Here is a 20,374-nt window from a genome sequence, read left to right as displayed (position 1 = left end):
TGGTGTACTACAGAGTGACTAAGACTATTGGATGCTTGTTTCATTTCTAAAGTAAATGGGAGAAGGGTGGAAGTCATCCAGACATTTGCTTTCTTAGGCATATTCTTCATGGAATTTCTTAAGCATCCTGTATCTTCAGAAGCTATGCTTTCTGCTCAGGCATTAGGAGCATCATAATGGTTCTTAAGAAGACTTGCTGATTATTGTAACTATTGGGTTTTCAATGCGTATTGTTGGGCCCTTGAAAAAAATCAAGTACTGACTAAAAAAAAATATATTCACATGGTTTTATGTGAAAAATTATTTTAATGTCTGAAAAAACAGTACTGACAAAAAAGTATAATTTCAAGCAAAAAATGTTTAAAATCTGTACATTTATCTTTGTTTTGTAAAATAAAGTCATTTAAAAAAAAAAAAAAAAGACTTGCTGAACTTTGGGAAGGGCTTTCCATATTGCATGGATCCCTCAGATAACAATCTAATTCTTTAAAATTCTATATAGAAAATCTTTTTATTTAATAAACTGTTGCCTTGGTACGAATGTTTTGAATCCTTTTTTTTTTTTGGTGTGTGTGTGTGTGTGTGTGTGTTAGTTTTCTAGTACCTTATTGATAAAGAAGCATCGCTCAGAGAGAGGTACATGAACATGGTCACAAAATATGTTTTCTGTTTTACTGTGACACTATTTCCAAACTAGTGTCTTTTAGAAGACAGGTTGTTCTGGCATAGGGTGCTCAAATGTTATGTGGATAAGATGGACTGATTTTTAAACAATTTATTAGTTAAACTGATAAACGCTTGAGTTATTTTATAATCTTTATGGTTCTTTTGTATTATTTCTGTGCATAAACAATGGTGTGTGTGTGTGTGTGTGTGTGTAAGAGAGAGGAGTGAAAGGGAGAGATTCCTGAGGGGTGGGGGTGGGGTGCATTATAAGGTAGTAGATTGAATTTTCACATTGGAAACAGAAAATTCACTATATTTTTCTGTTTCACAGGTAGGATGGTTATGCACACAAATGAGGATAACTGAGGATTCTGAACCAGTAATAATAATACTAATAACTACAATGAAAATATTAACAAAGAGATGCCACAGTGGGAAATGTAGGCCCCAGTCAGGAACCACATGTTTTAAGGTTTCTGTTCTCTACCACACAATCTTAAAATGCATATAAAGCTTCTAAGAAATCAGAACACACATGTACAGGACACTAACAAATAAATGATCACATTTGTGGTGTCCTTTGCAAAGCTAAATCTTATTCTTGTGACCCCAGGAAGCTGGCCAAGGAAAAAGGAAAGGAAAATCAGACAGGATATTTGTCTTTGCACTTGGAAATGCTTTTGATCAGAAGAGCTGGGACACTGTCCGTGCCTTTGTGGGAACTACGCATGTGCCAGTAGAGGAAGCAAGATCAAGAGCAGTTTGCTCTTTCAGGGACTTCAAAGCTCATTCATCTGAAGATGTGGCCATTACCAATTTGGCTTCCTCACTGTGCCTTGGATGGCCCTGTACTTTTCAAGAGGAAAGCCTAGCTGGGTTGGGGCCAGTTAGAATGTGTTCCTTGAAGTGCAATGTCCCAGAAAATATGCCCTTCTTGGCTTCACTCTGTGAGTATAGTCCCAACTGTGATTTATGTTCCTACTGGATGAGTCAAATTCAGAGGCAAACAGGGCAATGAGGCTGGACTCCCATTTTCCTAGTGTGCTCTTCTTCTTAGTGTTGAGAATTATAATCATAAAAACCATATCAAGCAGGCTGTGATTCTCTAATCTCAGCAGTCTTTCTTTTTACAGTACCAAGAAGTATTAGAAGTAAAAGCCAAAAAACAACCAAACATGTAATTATAGATTTTAAAACCTATTTTGGCTGTTTATCCTATTTAGTTCTACTCTGGAATCCAACAGGACTAGGGAACTGTTTTCATCACTGCTAAGTTAAGTCATGGGACTAAGTTTTGTTTACGGAGTTTAGATGTATTTTCTGAGAATAGGATATACAGTGACTTTACAATCTAAAACAAAGACTCAAATCAAAACAGAAGAGGGCACTGCTCTAACACTGTAGCTCCTAAGAATCTATCTGCCTTATGTTAGGGTTCTGAACACTAGACGGTAGTGTGCCCTCTGTGTACAGAGAGGGGATCATATTTCCTGTGTCCTCTGGTCTTAACATACTATCTAAGAAGTTGTGGAATGAATGAGTAAATCAAGTCTTTGACTGCTTGTCCACACAGTATGTGTCAGGTGAGCTTGGATACATCTCTCTTATGTCGAGTTCTAATTGTAGAACAAACCATTTTGGCCTCCTGATCTCACACCAAGGAGTGACTATTTTGAATGATTCCTGAGATAATTCCCACTCAGCTCTGGAAATGTCTTAGGGTACCTCTGACCTGGTACCAGGTAAGTGACAGCCCTTTCATTTTCTTTTAAGTTGGAAGTGTTCTAGTTACCATGTCTCTGTGACAGCTGGGTTCATTTAGTTAGAGAAGATAATAATCTGATATCCTAAATGTCTGCCTTTGTCAGGTGAGGAGTAGACACAAACTCAGTTTTGAAGAAAGGTTTTTTGTACCTCTGAGATTTTATTTCAGTCTACCTCCTAAGAATGGTCTCCTGAGATTGTGGACACAGTGACACCACATTTCTTTAAGAGTTTAGGAGGTCTCTCTGTTTCCCTCTTATGCCCTTCCTGGGGTAGTGTGAGTTTTTCCTTTACCTAAGAGGCATATAAAATTTTACTCTAATAATTTAGAATGTTACATGACATCAAAAAGAGTTCTTATTTAACACTAATTTTAAACTTATGGATGTAATGACTATCTTACACTGAATTTTTTTTAATAATTAAAAGATGCTTTTAGAGTTCAGTTTTCTGAGAGTATATAAAATTTTGGAATTTAATGCTGACTCTAACACTGTGGGTATCTGGAGAATCATTAGATGAGAAAGCAACCCAGAGAGCATCAGCAGGGTGGGAAAAGAGAATTTAGAAAGAAATGTTTTAAAGCCCTCGGCTAGTCTGTGTTCCTTCAGTATACATTTTGTCAATATATACTGTGCACCAGAGACTGTAAGACCTTAATCAACCAGACAGTCTTTGCAAACGTGTCAAAGCCACACAGGATTCAGTGTGGTGTGTTTAATCCTGGCCCTTCCTCTATCCCAATGAATGACTTTGAGTACATCATTTCCCAATTGTAGGACTATCTGTCCGAAAGTGATAGATTATATCCAAGCTCTAATAATATTTAGGAAAATAACTGAGGGAGCATACACACATTAAAACAAGCCATTTTAGAAATCACAATGCATATTCCCTAACAACTAAATAACACAAAAGAATTATATTATTAAGGTGATGATTACCTGTTTTTTTCTTAGTCCCTGAAGCAGACATCTCTACAGTGTTGGTTACATAGAAATGGTGCTATATATTTAAAATGAGAGATGACATATTCTGTTCCTTTAAAGAACTTAAATCTGGATGGAGTTTCTGACACTTGTAGGAGACACAGTCTCATAGCAAACACTGTGCTCCTTAGGCTTTTTTATTCTTCCCACCCCATCTTCCACAATGCTCTTTGAGTCTTAGGTGCAGGAGTTGTGTTTCTGTTGTAAGTGTATCCATTGGGACTGGACTCCAAATTTCACATTTTTGGCTCTTTACACTTTTTAAAAATAGCATCCAGCAATAGTAAACACACTCTTGAGAGTGGAACCTAGAAGGCCCCAACCCTGCACAAAGAATAAACAATTAAGGCATATTGAGAACAAGATAGTCTTCCTGCAGAAGGAAGAACACTGTGATTGGATATCCAATACCAAATGCTCAGCCCTGAAACACACACACACACACACACACACACACACACACACACAGAGAGAGAGAGAGAGAGAGAGAGAGAGAGAGAGAGAGAGAGGGAGAGAGAGAGAGAGAGAGAGAGAGAGAGAGAGAGAGAGAGAGAGAGAGACAGACAGACAGACTGAAAGATAGACAGACAGAGAAAGATAGTCACAGATACAGAGAGATACAGAAGGTTGTACTTACACAGTTTCTGCCTACATATCATATATATCTGTGTGTAACAACATTTAATGGAAAAAGGTCATGAATTTGAAAAAGACCAAGAAAGGGATATGTAGGAGAACTTGGTGGGAGGAAAGGAAACATGATGTAATTATAATATAATCCCAAAAATGAAAGAAAAAACTTAAAATTTGAACATATTGTAAGAACACATGAGTTTGAGCATGGATTACTATTCATAGTAAATATTTATCAGGTAACATATCATACTTGAGAAGCAGCAGTGAATTAAATAGGTAATAATTTTTGTTGCCACGGTACTTGCTTTGTGAGGATAAAACAATGAACACACATAAAGGCATTGGAAGACAATGTCTATGACACAAATTAAAAATGACCACCTACAGGGCAAAATGTAAAACAGGCTAAAGAGTAATATGCTCCTGTGGGAACTAGGGCAGGGAGGCATGTACCCCAATATTCAGAGTGGGTCTCCATGTGAAAGCGACATTTATGTGAAGGCACAAAGTAGAGGAGCTGATTAGCATTGTGGTAAGTGGGGAAGAATTTCATGCGGACAATGTGCAGTGAGACAGGAACCGTGCATACACTGGGGTGAAGATTGGCTGGAATAGAGCTGGGAAAGGAGACTATGAATGAGTGGGTGAGGGTAGGGAGGGGCAACTCAGGTTGGACTTACAGGGCATGAACATATCATTGAATGACACTTAGTTATACTGGAGGGCTTCTCAAAGGGCTTGTAGCAGATGGGACACTCATTCTGATCTGCTGTTGATTAGAGAATAGGTTTTGGGGGCTGTCGAGGAGTGGGCAAGAGTGAGCAATTTGGAGGGTACTATGAAAATTCAGGCTAGAGAGATTGGTGTTTGTATCACGCAGGGAGCCACTGAGGTGATCAGGGGTGAGATAACTGAACTGAAGAATTTGGAAAGTGAAGATTGTAAAGGATGTTGGATGCTTGGATGACAGGCATAAGTCAGAAGCCATGACAAGATGGAGAGAAGGCAGTTGGGGGATAGGGCAAATGCTGTAGGTGGGGGAAGCAGCCTGTTCATAGGGTATGGAGATGAAAGTAAAGGCATCACATATTTGGGGAACTGCCGAAATCCCCATGCAAAGAAAAGGGAACTGCAGACAATCTTCATGAACAAAAGGGGGGGCACTGCATATTTGTCTAGCGAGGTCGGGAGTTGTTATATCCCCGCCAGCAGAGTTTGCTATTTAGAGTTTACTATTTTTGAGAACACATACTTCTGTTAAAATCTACTTAGCAAAGTGAATTTCCGAAGGGAGTCAACTTCATAAGACTATGCCAACCAACACAAGGGTCAGCAAACCTGGAGTATAGCAAAACGTCAAGGATTCTGTGGACAGAGTGCTATAATGTAGGGAGCTGCGCTGTGCTGTGCCCCAAAGATGGCGCTGACCTCCGCCTTCTGCCTTCCCGATGGCCAGCGCTCCCTGTGATAAACAACTCCTTAATTGGATGCCTTGGCTGGTAGGTAGATCACCGAGCCTTAAGATGGCGCTGGTGTCCGCCCTCTCTAACTAGTAAACACCCCAGAGCGCGTGTGCCTGTATCACGCCAAGTTTCTGACCAATTATGTTAAGACACCTCAGCTGGCGGAAGGGCGAGGAGAATAAAAGGAGAGAGCCTCTGGGGTACGGGGCTCCCGGATCCATCAAAGCATCAAGAAAGGAATCCCGAATAAACTGCTGAGAGAAGGACCTGGCCGTGTTGCGTCTTTTCCTCGCGGGACGAGGTTGGGCGCGACACTATAAGAAGCGTAGCTATTATAGAATGAATAGCTTTTGTCTCTTTCCACAATCTTGGATATACTTGGTAGAAGCACATCTCAAGGAGAGGACTGCTGGACCCAATAGAGCGGAGGAGGCAATGCCAGCTTACTGTTGATTATCATGGGCACTCCATCACATCTATATGCAACTGAGAAGACCAGATATGTTTTTTTTTCCAGAAAAGAAGCATAAAATACATCCGATTTTGCAATTTTTAACAAAATAAGAATTTCCCTCGGTAATTTTTCATTCAGGCAGTACTACTGCATAAATACTTATAATCTTACACGAAGGGCAAGCTTTAGAATATATGTCTATCTATGGAGCTAGGCAGATAGCTTAATCACAAAATACCTGACATATACAACTTTGCATCTAACACACACACACACACACACACACAAACCAGCTGTGGTGGTGCATATTTGTAACCACAGTGCTGGAAGGCAGAGACCCAGAGATCCATTGAGCTCATTGCCTATGCAGCCTGGTTCCCAGTACACCGAGAGGCTGTCTTGGAAAGTAAGGTGGAGAATATGTGAAGACACGTGACAACAATACACTCACATAGAGATAATGCACACACATATACCTGCCAACAAAAGTGTACACCTGCCACTACTATTGTATAAACCACACGCACACACACACACACACACACACACAAGGACACACATGCACACACACACGCACACAGAGGTTACTACAAACTCAATATGAAATTCTAGAATCAGTATTCTATTCTGTATATATTCCTCTACACTGAAGAACTAGATTCAGATAGTCTTTTTTTTTTTTAATTTTTAAAAATATCTTGTGAGATAATGTCTTTCTTTATCTTGGTACCTTTGTAATGCACCTCTTAGCTCCAAGCAGTACCTTGTGGCTAGTCTCTCTCACCCTTGCCTTCTGTAGTTCAAATCTGCTTTCCCTCATCTACTTTCTTCGTAAATGGAGAACGGAGGCTAATGTCTGACTAATGGAGAAGGTCAGAATGGCACTTTGTGGTAAGGCCTCGCCCAGGCTAAGAGAATTGTAGAATCGAAGCTGGTAATTGAACGAGACAGAGGAAAAGAAAAGACAGTTGTTTTATTTATCTAAATTGTGGCCATATTTATTCACTTTCCTCTGCTTTTCGGGACCCAAGCAGCCAGACAAAGGAAAATGGCGGGATTGTCTTGCCGGAGCTCTTTGAAATCTGAGCTTCACCTGTTTTGGCTGTTAATGAATGAATTGTATGTTGTATGTATTCTTGGGGTGAGGGGAAGACAGACTATAAAAGATAATTAATGTATATGGAAAATAAAGAGTAATGCTTATCTCACAGGTAGTATTTAGGGAGGTTCATACTTAGAGAACTGTCTTTAAGAATTATGTCTTTATGAAGTGAAGATACCGTTTGGTACTGATTTTAGGGTCTATCTTTATTTCTTTGGAGATGTCAGGAGGACTTGATGAGTAACCCAACCCCACAGCCACCACTGTGGCTGTTTGTTTCTATATGAATTGACACACCTGAAGGATAAGAAATTCTGAACCTCAGTGCTTCATGTAATCATGCTAGTGGGATGAGGTCACCTCCATTGGCTGGATAAGAAGGATGCTGACCTGATCCACTTCCATATCATTTGCCCTTTAGGGAGAATAAAGGATAGAAAACAAACAAAATGCCGCAATGGAATGCTTATTTCAGGGCTGCTATGAGGTATATAGGAATTCAGGAATAGAAGCCACTGACCATGGGTCCCCTCCCTCTATTCTCGGTAATGTTGTAGAGTGCTTGAATTCTGCGTGACCACCTGCAAAGGAGGTGTGAGAATTCCTGTTGCTCCAGATCATAGGATTTAAGGATATAAACTTTCCAGATCTCAGGTGAAGAACTGAAATTGATTGTGCAGACCAGAATCATTGCCCAATGACCTGGGGGACTTTTAACAGTGTAGGCATGTAAGTATCTTGGATCACTGTAATAAATGCTGCATACAACTTTATGATCTGGCTCTAAGTCCCAAGAGTCACAGACTGTCACTGAGCTGATACCACACGTGAGAATGCAAATGTGTTTTTATATGTTAATAATGCAAATCTGTCTTTTGAAATATTTATGCCATGTTTGGAAGTGGGTTAAAGAGAGCAGTATTCTCTTTGGAGGCACTTGCGTAGCTACTTCTGACCAGAATGGCGTCAGTCTTCAATTGTCTTCCATTAAGGATCACAGAGAAAGTTGCATGTTATAATATAAACAACTTCTAAAACCCCCAGAGAATACTTTTGTTGAGCAGAATAAATAAACCATAGTGCCTGGGAGTCCCCATAGTCTGGTCGCCTTTCCTATTCTGTCCCCAATTAGGCTCTGGGAAAAGCGACTTTTTCTCACCCACTGTGACAGTTATGAAATTCTTTTGCTCAAATCCCTCACAAGGAGAGCTCAGAATTCATGTTCCTTTGACGGTTGCCAATTCCGCAGCAGAAGATTAAATGGCCCTATCATATGTGTGGTATCCTGCGGCTAACAAAAAAGAGAGTCAATGTAGCAGGCCCCTTCCTGTGGCTGCTGCAGTGGGACATCAAGCTAGCCTAGGGGTTTTCAGTTTCTTATAGCACACTAGCAACGTATTCGTCCAAAATGAGCAAGACTACCATCAAAGAGCTATCATTGCATTGCGTCTTGGAATATGCAAGATTATGAACCCCCTTTGGTGTGACTGTGAACTTCTAAAGCAAGAACGTCTCTTTAGGGGCAGAGGCCTTTGGCTCCGGGTTGAGTTCACTTGTTCATATTACAGAAGACAATGAAAAGCTCACTGCTTACCTGTGAAGTTGATTTTCAGCAAATAATCCTTGTACAATTTCTTTCCATCCAGGATCTTCATTGCATCACAGAGCTTGGTGGTGTTGGGACAGAGGGTGCGCTGCATTTTGTGCAGCGCATGAGCCATGGCATATACTGCGTTCACCACAAACATGATCTTGGACTCTTGCTCGTAGTTGCTGCTATCAATGGCCAGGTGCTTGTCACAAACCTGTCTGTGGTTTTTCTTGTTCTGGAGGCTGCACTGGAACTTCTGCTCCCAGAAGTCTCGGAACCAGGGGTTACGATGGTTGTTGTAGGGGTTGAGGCTCTGGAAATAGCGATCAAACTGGCGAACAGGGTGGGACGCCAGCTCGAGGGTGATGGCACCGTAGGCTACGTGCTCACTGCCCTTGACGATGCTCTCCTGAGCACCCCAGCCATCGCTGGCCACCCAGGTAAAGGAGGCATTCACGCGGCTAGCTGCAGCGATCAGCTCTCGTGAGTCGTCACTGCGCATGAACAAGACCACGACCCGTGCATTGGGTTTTTGCAGTAGCTCGCGTATCACACTGTCGTAGGACTTGCGGATGTTGGAGCGGCCCACCTTTTCAGCAGTGGCGATGCAGATGTTGCGTAATCGTGCTTCCTGCTCGAAGGCCTCAATCCCTGTCTCTCCATAGTCACCTTCAGAGGCAACAGTGGATACATAGGTCCAGTTGAAGAAGCGCAAGATCTCGGCCATGGCTTTGGCCTGGTAGAAGTCAGGGGGCACGGTCCTGGCAAAGTAATCGTAGCGCGACTTGTCGCTGAGTTTGGCGCTGGTGGAGGCATAACTTATCTGAGGGATCTGGAAGAGCCTCAGCAGATTTGCTACCTGAGCGGGGAGAGAAGAGAGGCATCTTTTGAAAAACCCAGGAGCAAACGACTATGTGCGAGAAATCTTTACACCATTCACATCAGTTACCAGCTTCCTTTTCGTGTGGAGGTCACTTCTTTAGACCTTTACCAGATAGTTTCCTAGGTACCATATTTAGATATTAGAGAGCAGGTCTAAAGTAGGCAGTGTTTGTTTTGGAGAAAAACAATGAAAAATGGGAGGCCACCATGGCTGGACCTGAAGTTCTGTCCTAGACTCTAGACTAATGAAATCTGCTCAGAGGCTCTGAACGTGGTCATTTTAGGTTCCCGGGGTCCTGCTATAGCTCAGCAGACAATGAACTACAGTGGAGTGGCCAAATTCGGTTTTCAGACAACTTGGCTGTGGTTGTATAGAAAGATCCGGGGTGTTTAATTCTCACTTCCCCCTCTTTCGCTAAAAATGGCAGTCTCTGAAAGGGTTTAATTTGGGAACTGAGTGCCACATGGACAATCCAAATTAGACTTTTATTATCTAGGTTAAGCAAAAGGGAAAAAAAATCTACTTAAATTCTATTCAGATCATTCAAAATTTTAGGTATATAATTTGATAAATTTCTGAAACTACAGTAACTTTTTCTTTACCCTGTTTTTTTCTTAAAAATTGTAAAAAGAAAAGCATGCAGATACCCTCATTTATGGTACTTTTGTCTAGGATTTAGAGGAAGAAATATTGATGACATTGTTAACAATGAGTGCTTTGACATATTTCAAGCCTATGCTGAGTAAAAACTTTGATTTTCTATAAGTTAATTATCGACATTTTACTATTTTTATTTATTATAGGACAAAAGAGGAAGCCATCCTAGTTTATCAAGAAATATTGCACAAAATATTTTGAAAAAATATATAGTTACACATATCAATATAGATTATATTTCTATCTAGTAAGAAATTTGCTTTTAGCCAGGTGGTGTATGCCTTTAATCTCAGCACTCGGGATGCAGAGGTAGGCATATGTCTGAGTTTGAGGCTAGCCTGGTCTATAGAGTGGGTTCTAGCACAGCCAATGCCACATACAGAAAAACCCTGTCTTGAGAATAAATAAGTAAATAAGCACATAATTAAATTTGTTTTTATTCTTCCTAGCTTTGAGAAGTTCTGTCTTTACTGACTTTAAATTGAATAATCCTCTGCTTCAACTTTAACCAAACCAGTTGAGTATTTCAGAAGACTACCTGTTGGAATAAGCTGTGTTTTCCCATGATGTGCAGAAAGATCAGCTTAAAATGGGCAGTTCTGAGCACAACACAAGCAACAGGAAGCAATGGACTTCAGAGTCCTGATTAAAGGAAACCAACGGCCAAGTTCATACACAGCTACACATCATGTTATTGGGATCTGGCCTGCTATCAAAAATAACCTTGATAAAGTCAGGGCTCTCAAACACAGTTTCCAGTTCCAGTAACTCTCACATAACTCCTACAGGACAGCTGGAAAAATCAGAAACATGACATCGGAAACATGACATACCAAAAAAATGAAAAATTAGAACCTTGAGAGGAGGCAGATGGTTGGAAGAATAGGTAGAATGCAGTTCTCTGCTAAGGACTGGAAACTTCTGTGCAGAGTGGCTTGCCCACAGTGGCTGTTCAGAAAACAGGGATACTTTTTGTTTACTCAGAGTAAGTGAATGGACAGTTGGCCCCGAACCAATACTGCCATTGCTCCCATGGCCCAACTTCCACTGGACTTATGCGACACTATGGCAGCTGTAGGAATGAAATCCTTTTCTGTAGAGACCTGATTGTGAAGTTTCTGGGTAGCACCAGAAAGGCCGTTTCTTATTGATGGACTACTTTTCTCATCTTCATGTTAGAGTCACCAGAATCTGTCTAGAAAGATAGTAAAAAAATACCCAGAGACATGATTTCCTGGAAGTGAAGAACCACAGCTCCCAAGCTGTGGACATTTTCTTCTCCCAAAGAGGTAAGGAAGTGCTCAGGAAAAAAAAAAATTTTTTTTCTTGTCCATTGACTGCTAGGTCCTGTGGCTTTAAGATTGCTGCTCCAGAATGTCTGAGAACAACTTACAGTCAAGAAAAGCTGTACAAGAGGATGAGTTAGCTTCAGTATGAAAGGTACATGAACATTCTCTGTGCTGGGAGGAGGTACAGCAAGCTACAGCCTGTTTGGAAAGGCAGTGAACTAGAATAAGATACTGATCACCGCCATTACTTTTCAATGGCTATACATGCTACTGAGCATGTGTATTTATGGGAGCTACAGTTAACTCTAGGAAAAGGAAGTATCGTTGCTGAGTTAAGATACAAACATGGAACTCTCATAAGTACAATGTCAGCTATACTGTCTAGACTGAACAGTGTGGAACAATCATATGTGGGAATGTGAAAAGCACCCTGGATTCTTGTTGAGGGAGGTTGAAGCTCCAGGGACCCTAAGGGACAGTAAGTGCTTCCATAAAACTCCGAGGTTACCAGGCTGCTGTCACTAAGCCACAACCCTCCATAGATTCATGGCCATTAGTCACATAGGGCAATGTCCCAAACTTCTCCACAGGTGAGGACATGACCACAGGTCTGTCTCGTAGGCTCAAGACAGATCAAGACTACTCCCTCAATATGTAGATGAGTTATTTCCAGGCTCTCAGGCCAAGCCTATAGGAAGTACTTGTCATCAGACCCTGACCAATTCTAAAACTGTATATAAGAATCCTATCTAGAAGGAATAAAGGTGTGCAAAAATCACTTCATTGTTTGAGAGCTTCTGTCATGAGAACTGTAACACTGCTGCTTGGGGGAGAGACCTGCTCTCCTGAGATCCGTAGGAAGCTCCCTGCTCCCCTCGCCTGCTAGTCAGTCTCTTGCTGGCTCAGCCCAGCATCCTGGTGCAACTGAAGTAGCTTCGGTGGAAACAGAGGCGGGGCAGTACCAGCAGCAGACATGGCAGAGGCAGTTCTCCCTCCCTGCCTGAGTTCTCTCTCCTTTGCATAAACCCAAGCGCCTAGCTGGACCAGAGGTCTCCGTGGAAAGCCTCCAGTACGAAGGCCCACAATCATATAAAGTAATAGCATTCTGAGTTACATTATAAGCACATTTACAACAAATTAATGCTAGGGTAAAGTACTGAAATACTCTTATTATAATGAATTGCTCTTCTGAATTTAGTTTCCTTAGTTACAAAGTAATCATTCTGAATTAATAAGTAGGTATCACAGAAGGCAGATTGTTAATCTCTTCTCTTTCTCTCACTCCTTCAGTGGCGTCTGATTTATAGAGAACAACACTCATACTTTGGTTTGTGCATTTCTTATGGATCCGTTTTCTTATAACACCAGTTACTATTTGTAATGATTGTGTGTGTGTCTAAATCTACACATGTATTTTCTTTATTGTTATTTACAAGGGCCTTTTTGAGGTAAATATTACCTTAATTTCAGCATGCAAAACTGAATTCCTTAAACTCATGAAACTTTTTCATAGTTTTATAATTAGAGTGTGGCAGAAAACCAAAATGCAAAACTAGGCATTTGACTTCCGATAGGCATGGTTGTCTTCTCCTGCCTTCATCTTTACCTTTCTTGTGTGGTCATCAATTTGAGGCTTGGAATGTGGAGGCAGTCAGTCAGGGAGAACATGAGAGGGGACTATAAACAGTGTTTGGTGTATGTCAGACACTATCTAGCTGATGTCAGTAGTTTTCTTTGTATGTGCATGATCATGTGTGAATGTAAATCACCATCTGCCCCAGAATCTATGTGAAGGGACAAGAAAACCTCAGGGGACACTGCCCACCATCTTCTTCCTTTCTACATATTTTAGTCTTCTGGAGGTCTTTCCATCTATACCTCATATCTTGCCATAAGAGAGCTGGGATTACAGACATGTGCTACCTTAGGTAGGTTTATGTGGAGTCCAAGGATTCAACTTCAGGTCTTTGCACTTTTGAAGTAACCACTTTATCAATGAGTTATCTTCCTGGACCTCTGGGCTTTTTGTAAATGTAAAATTTGAATTTAGAGTTGGGACATGCCCAGGTAGTTGTTTGTTAAGTTCTCTGTCTCGTTTGTTTAAAATCAGGCATTTAAAAACATTCCGGCCTTGCTAACTAGCCATATGTTTTTTTTTTTTTTTTTTTTTTGAGAGAGCATGAAATAAGAAAAACTCCTACACTAGACATCATTTTGAACAATAAAGGAAGAACATTACAGGATAGGAAAGTGGTGTAAAATTAGGAAGAAAGTTACCCAGCTATGTTATTATTAGTAGGAGAGGAGGAAAGAAAACCAAGACCTAGTTAATATGTTTTAGACTGAAGCATTTAAAGAGAAGATAAGAACTTTGCATAGGTAGAGATAATTTAAGCAATATACTTTAAGAACAGATGAAGGACTTAAAAATAATTTGTACAATATAGGTCTGAGAAAGAGAGAGAGAATATAATGCCCTGAACCATGCTGGTTAATGAAATGCACTGGAGGAGCTGCAGGCTAAGGGGTGAGTAAACTCCATGTGTTGGGAGCATCTCTGTGCTCAGTGTGAAGCTGACTATGGACTCATGAGAACTGCAGACAGTATAGAATGAAATGTAGGAATGGAAGTGTATTGTTTTGATTTTGATTTGACTTGTCTTTCACAAGAAGATGTGGTTGGCAGAAACAGAGCCAATGGCTGGAGAAGTTGATTCCATAAACATAGAAAATAATAGCTAGTCATGGTGACAGACACCTGTAATCTTAGAACCTCGGTAGGTGAAGGCAGGAGAATGGGGAACTTGAGGCCTGTCTGGGCTTCATACAGAGATCCTGTCTTTAAAAAAGATGACAGTATGATTACCCCTTTCTTTCTTCTAGTAAGGATATATTCTAGCATGGACATGGTGATATTAATGAAAATAATATGAAAAAAAATTATCTTAAACCACATCTCTCCAGAAAGAAAGAAAAGCTCATAAAAGCGTATTTTACTGCTACCAATGAATTCTGGAAAATGAAGATTGAATTATGGCGTCATTTTAATAAATGAATAGTGGGAAGACCAAAGCATGAAAGAAGAGGGAGAAGGCAAATTCAGGAAATATTAAAGAAAAGTGGACATAAGTTAACAGGCATGGTTTTAGTAACTTTCAAACAGATATGGCGCAAACACTTAAGCAAGAATGAAGCAGTTACTAGGACTAGGAGTCAGAATGAGCTCAATAGGAGCACATTTCAGTTTCAGCACCAGCTGAACCATTCAAAGAAGAATTATAGTCTGGAGAACCGTGGAGGATCATGACTTCAACCGAACATTAATGATGTTACCTTGGGTCTTGTGAAAAGGAGAAAGCAATTACCTTTGGAAGTAAATATGTGCACAACAAAAATTTAAAATATATCCAAATCAGATTTTGCAGGGGTGGGGAGGAACAGGGTGTTTCTGTGTGTATCAAACTAACCTCCTACTTGCTAAGTCACCATCACCTTCACCAGGTTATTCTTAAGTTAATGACCCTTCAGCCTCAGCCTGAGGAGGACTGAATTGCTAGGATGCATTACCATGCCCAGTCTGGAGCAGCTTGGAAGAAACTGTGAATATAGTAGCCAAGGAAGAATAAAAGTTTCATCAATACTCTTAGATAAATAAAAACAAGCTGCAGGATCATTGGGCTTCTAGTGCTTTAAGTCCTAGTAAAGGTGGTCTACACTTTTATTTTATAGGCAAGGAGACTGACATTCACAAGAAGCGACTTTCCAAACCATATAGTGCTGCAGAAAGAAAAGTTAAAATGGAGCCCACCCTCTGAGGAGGATAAGGTCCCGTTTTTGCAAGGAAGGTGGTATTACGTCAGCTGTGATGTAAGTTTCTGGGTTCAACTTCAAACGACACAAGTCAAGCTTCTTTATGAAAACTGGAAAAAGTGAATCAACAATAAGACAGGGAAAAATAAAACTACAGAATGGAAGTTGAAGGTTGCCATTCACACAGGCTAAAGGGTCAAAGACAGAGTAGCGAGTGTCTCATTTCCTTGAGATTCAGTTCAGAGTTCTTCATAAGTGCACAGAGAAGAGTCAGTCTACTCAGTTCCTGCCTTCACACACTCACATTTAAAAAACATCTTAGGATCAGTAATGTGTTTCACAGTCCTGGCATTTTGTCCTAGCTCTTGTTCCTTTTGAGACTATTGTCACTTTTTCTTATTCATTTTTTTTTTTTTTGAGATTATAATGTAACTCTGCTCTGCCCCAGTTACCTGGCACTATAAAAGGGGCTGCTGGACCTCTACTCTTTCTCTTGCTCTTTTGGCCTCTTGGTCTCTTGCTTTCCCCCTGCTTGCCTCTCCTCTCCCGTTTCCTTCTTCCCTCTCTTTCCATGTGCTCATGGCTGACCTCTACTTCTCTACACTCCTCTTCTTTCTCTCTCGCTGCTTCTAATACCCTCTTAACTCCCACCTCCCAAGAACAGAATAAACTCTGTTCTGTACTATACGATTGTGTGGCTAGTCCCTCAGGAGGAAGGGATACCCAGCATGGGACCCCCAGAGGTATTGATTCCCCTTACCCCCAAGCCTCACAGCACCTTCATGGGCCATATCCTCCTTATTCTCTTCCCTTCTGAGGTACACTCTCTTTATCTTTTTCCTAACAATATATATTTAAATTGACCTCAAACAAACATACTAAGGCAAGCATCATCACCAAATGAATTGTTCCCAGGGTCTTCAGGAAAGGTAGGTTTTCTCTTGTGACAAATGCATTGTATACAGATTTCTAGTAGTCATATCAATTGCTCATTTATTATTCTTGCTTTGGAAATATATAAAACTTTGCTTTTCCCATAAACAATTCTAACTGTGGAAAGGTACTACTGTATAATCTAAACACTTGTTTACATCAGAAGAATGCAGCATATACTACATTTCCCATGTATTTATTTATTGTCTATGTCTATGTGTGTGTGTGTGTGTGTCTGTGTGTCTGTGTGTCTGTGTGTGTGCATGTGAGCTCATGTGTGTACGTTGACATGGGAACACATGCCATGATATAAGCATGTGGTCAGAGGACAATTTACAGAAGATTGTTCACTTGTTTCTCTCTTCTGTGGCCTATGCAGCTGGCTCATACTAGTTTTATATGCAAGGTTACAGTGGGATGTATATTTTTGCTGCCTTGAACTAATCCAGGAATTACATTTTAACTGTAGGCTATCAAGTCACAAACATATTAACATTTATTTTTAATTCAAGAATGTAAAAAATGACATGCTTTTGTTAACTCACTTGGGAATTGTATTTCTTGACAATTTTCACCCTTGGATTATCCTAGGTGGCAGCCTTTATTTGGATGATTCTTTGATCATGAAGAACAAAAGAAGATGAACTCTGGGAAAGACTCAGGGTGTCTACCATTCTTCTTATGTTGTGAAAGAAAGAGAATGTCAATTTGAAACTGTCAGTTACCTGTGGCACCCATGTGAAGTCTCTTGCTCAGGTTCTCCCTGATTTGTCTATTTCACACATGAGCCTTAGACTTTCTGCTTGACACAATGTCATTTTTTAAAAAAAAGAACAAAAACCAAAACCCAAACCAAAAAGGCCATGCACTTTTTAGTCTAGTATAAGTACCCACTAATGTGGTTTTTCTCCATGAGAGTTATTTTCAGAATGTTTATAAGGCTTCTGAATCTGTGCTCATATATTAAAGGGAACAATGGCATCTGGCTTTTATGTGGACCTATGTTTAGTTACAAAATTGGAGACAGAAAGAGGTACCAGACACTTCTAAGAAAGATGCTATTTGTAGGCCTGAGCTATATACATTTGGAAAAGGGAGCATTGTTGCTGCCTCTGGGATCTGGAGACCTAACATAATCATCTCGGTAGCTTTGCCTTTTCTGTGCTGTCCACAGTCCTCATCTTTTTTGGGGCTGTTTTCTAAGAATAAGCCTCCATCTTTCGATGTTTTATAATGCATGCAGAGCTGAATTTTTATTTAGTCCTTTTAATTAAATGCTTATAAATAAGCCACGGAGGGGTGAACTTTGAACCATCTGCTTGCTCACAGCCCAGCTCACCAGGTGAAGTTCCAGAAATTGTCAGGCTAAGAAACCCCAGTGATCTTCCTCTTCAGAGATCAAATTAAACCATTAGCTGTACAAAATACCAGATTGTCTTGTATTTTAAACTAGAACTGGAGGTGGTGTGTAGTTGATAAACTGCCTGAGGAATTCAAGCTGTTCACATCACATGAATTATCTGTCCATAAAGACTGCCAATCATAAATGTTATTGCAAAAAGGAATTAGTCATTTTTTTTTCTTTTGGGCACATTAGCTGCAGCACATCTGGAAACATGACTCCCCCCACAAAGAGGGTAAAACACTATAAAATATCAAGAGTTAATTTGGATTTAGGACATTATATAATATAGTAGTAGCGTGAAAGGCAGTTTGCTCAGTATTATCTGAAGGGCCACCAGTGCTTACATTCCAGGGGCTTTGAAAATGTGCGAGTCAAAGTTGCTTCTTCCCATTTTCCATCTAAACACAGTCCCAATGATGATCTACCGAAATCCCAAGAAAAGGACCCTGAAGGATGTCCCCAACTGTCCTTATTTCTATTTTAGTTCCCCCCTGAATCCATCACACTGAGCACCTGTGGTCTGCATTCTGGATCATCATATGCTTTTTCCTTTTTCCTCTGGAAGCAAGAGATTGATTAGTCAGGAAGCGTATCTGTTTTCCTGTTCTGTTGGCTGATCGATCAGACTGAAAAGATGCGTAGATTGAGGAGGTGTCTTTGAATCTTATTATTTCAGAGGACGGACATCAGAAAGCAGGAGTTCTGTTGTGACAGTGCCATGTCACACTGTAGCGTATGCCGTGTTCCCTGATCCCTGTAGGTCTGGTTCAGGAATTATTTTCTACTCAGACTTAGCCAGTAGTTACATAATTAAAAAAATAAGTCATTTTACCCAGCAAATCACTGACTCTGTCTTTGATCCCCCCCCCTTTTTATATGAGTTAATTTTCAGGAGAAGTAATGGAGCTGGTTTCAGTTTTGTACAGTGATAAGGGATCTGTGGTATCTCATGTTTATGTTGAACAGCTATACTTACAAAGCACTCACAGGGTACTCAACACCAAAAGACATGTCAGAAACATCCTTTTGTGCCTTAGAGGTTGATTTTCTGGAATGTTTTTGGAGATTTAACAGAGTTACAAGTTAACTTCAGCTTTATTTTTCTGAAGCCCCTGAAGTTACTTTGCACACAGTGGCATTGCAAAGATACCATCACGCATAAAAAGTCATTGTTGCTGTTTCTGGTTTTTAATCAAAAGTAAAAATTTGGGGGAGCTGAGGATTATGGCCTAACATTTTTATAAACGATAACTGCTTACTTTTGAGGTCTTGCTCTAATTCAGGGAAAAGGGATATACATGGTGCTATTTGTAGAGACTAGAACAGTGTATTCAGGGTTTTTTTTTAAAAATGTATTATGTGAGCAAAGTTGTTAGCACAACTAATGCAGAGTGTGTAGTGTTTCGGTACCCAGGACTGGACCAGCATTCCTGTCTCAGCTGCTTCTCTCACTGGCTATGTGAACACAGGCAGCATCGTTTATTTCTTTAGGCACCAATTGCACCAATGTAAAAAGGGAATAGTACTAATTCATAGATTCACAGATTTACATAAGGATTAAATGGTGGTATATGGGAAGTGCTAATTTATTGACCAGCCTAAGGCAAAATATTTAAAAGGTGATAAAGATGATGTCTATTCAAGGCAGTTTTCTAAAATGTAGATTTTTCTAAAAGAAATAAACCTAAGTCTTCATTGTCCTCAAGGAAGTTATTCTCTCCCAGGCAATACAGAAAAATAGGCACAGATTGCATTCTGAGACACAAACACAAGGTACAGACTGAAGAAAAACTCAGCTTATGTGGTTGAGATATGGCAAATCATAATATGTAAGGTTGATCTTGAAAAGTGAGTGGGAGTTTTCTAAGAGGAGATAAGAAAGATAAGAAAGGCTTTTAGGTAAGAGAGAGAAGTCAAATACTGAGAATGGTTCATATTGCATTATTTATATCAGATAGGTCACCAGAACACCAGTGCTTTATAGGAAGCTATGAGTATTTTTGATCTATGTTATTTAGAATATAAAAATTAAAAATTTAAGCATAGGAATTATATGAAGAACAGTTTTAAAACCATCACAGTGGATGACATTCAACTTGAAAGTCACTAGACCAAGGCCCTCACCTCGGTAGAATACTTGTTCTGAGGTAGACTGAGTTCTTGAAGGCCAGGAGGCCTGTAATTCCAGTAACTCTGAACAGCTTAATGGAAGTATCAAGATCAAGGTGCTAAAGAAAAATAAATCTCAAAATTTATTTCAATTGTTTGATAGTAATTACTATGAACATTCTTTAGTTTGTGTCATTGGTTGTTCACCATCTTAAAAGGAAGCAGGTTGTAAGTTATGACAGTTATTGGAAACTGTAGAAAGGATGAAGAATTTTAACTTTCAGAGCATGATGCAGAAAAGATAACACAAGACAAAAGATAACACAATTAGAGATAATTGCTAATAAGTGTTAAAGAGCCCTCAGTTGCAGTTGAAATTCACTGGGTAGCACTAACTTACCTTTTTTATTATGTTGTTTCAAATTTGGTATAAGTGAAATATCTTAAAACTACTTGGTAAACGAAGGCAATGTATGGTTAATTCACATGTCCATTTAAAATGTCAACCAACTCTTGCCTTTTATAGAAAAAAAAACCCTCCACAATCTGTGTATCATGCATTCAATTACGTGTTTTCTACTTTGAGAGTGTTTAGTTGCCCAGTTTGTATGCCATAGAGACTC

The 20,374-nt window shown here is 40.0% G+C and overlaps 1 protein-coding gene across 1 annotated transcript in view; it reads right to left on the bottom strand.

Moving 5' to 3' along the window:
- GRM3 (glutamate metabotropic receptor 3) overlaps nucleotides 1-20,374 on the bottom strand; it is a gene marked incomplete at both ends in the record, with an annotated part of 92,062 nt that overhangs the window by 63,768 nt on the left and 7,920 nt on the right. The window contains one exon of the mRNA XM_080936162.1: nucleotides 8,669-9,524. Within this exon, the coding sequence (XP_080792288.1) occupies nucleotides 8,669-9,524 (856 nt within the window). The remainder of the gene's footprint in view (nucleotides 1-8,668; nucleotides 9,525-20,374) is intronic.

The sequence above is a fragment of the Micromys minutus genome (assembly GCF_963924665.1).
Source record: "Micromys minutus genome assembly, chromosome: 23".
Classification (NCBI taxonomy): Eukaryota; Metazoa; Chordata; class Mammalia; order Rodentia; family Muridae; genus Micromys; species Micromys minutus.
The sequence above is the reverse complement of the archived record's forward strand: the minus strand, read 5'-3'. Positions and strand labels throughout refer to the sequence as shown.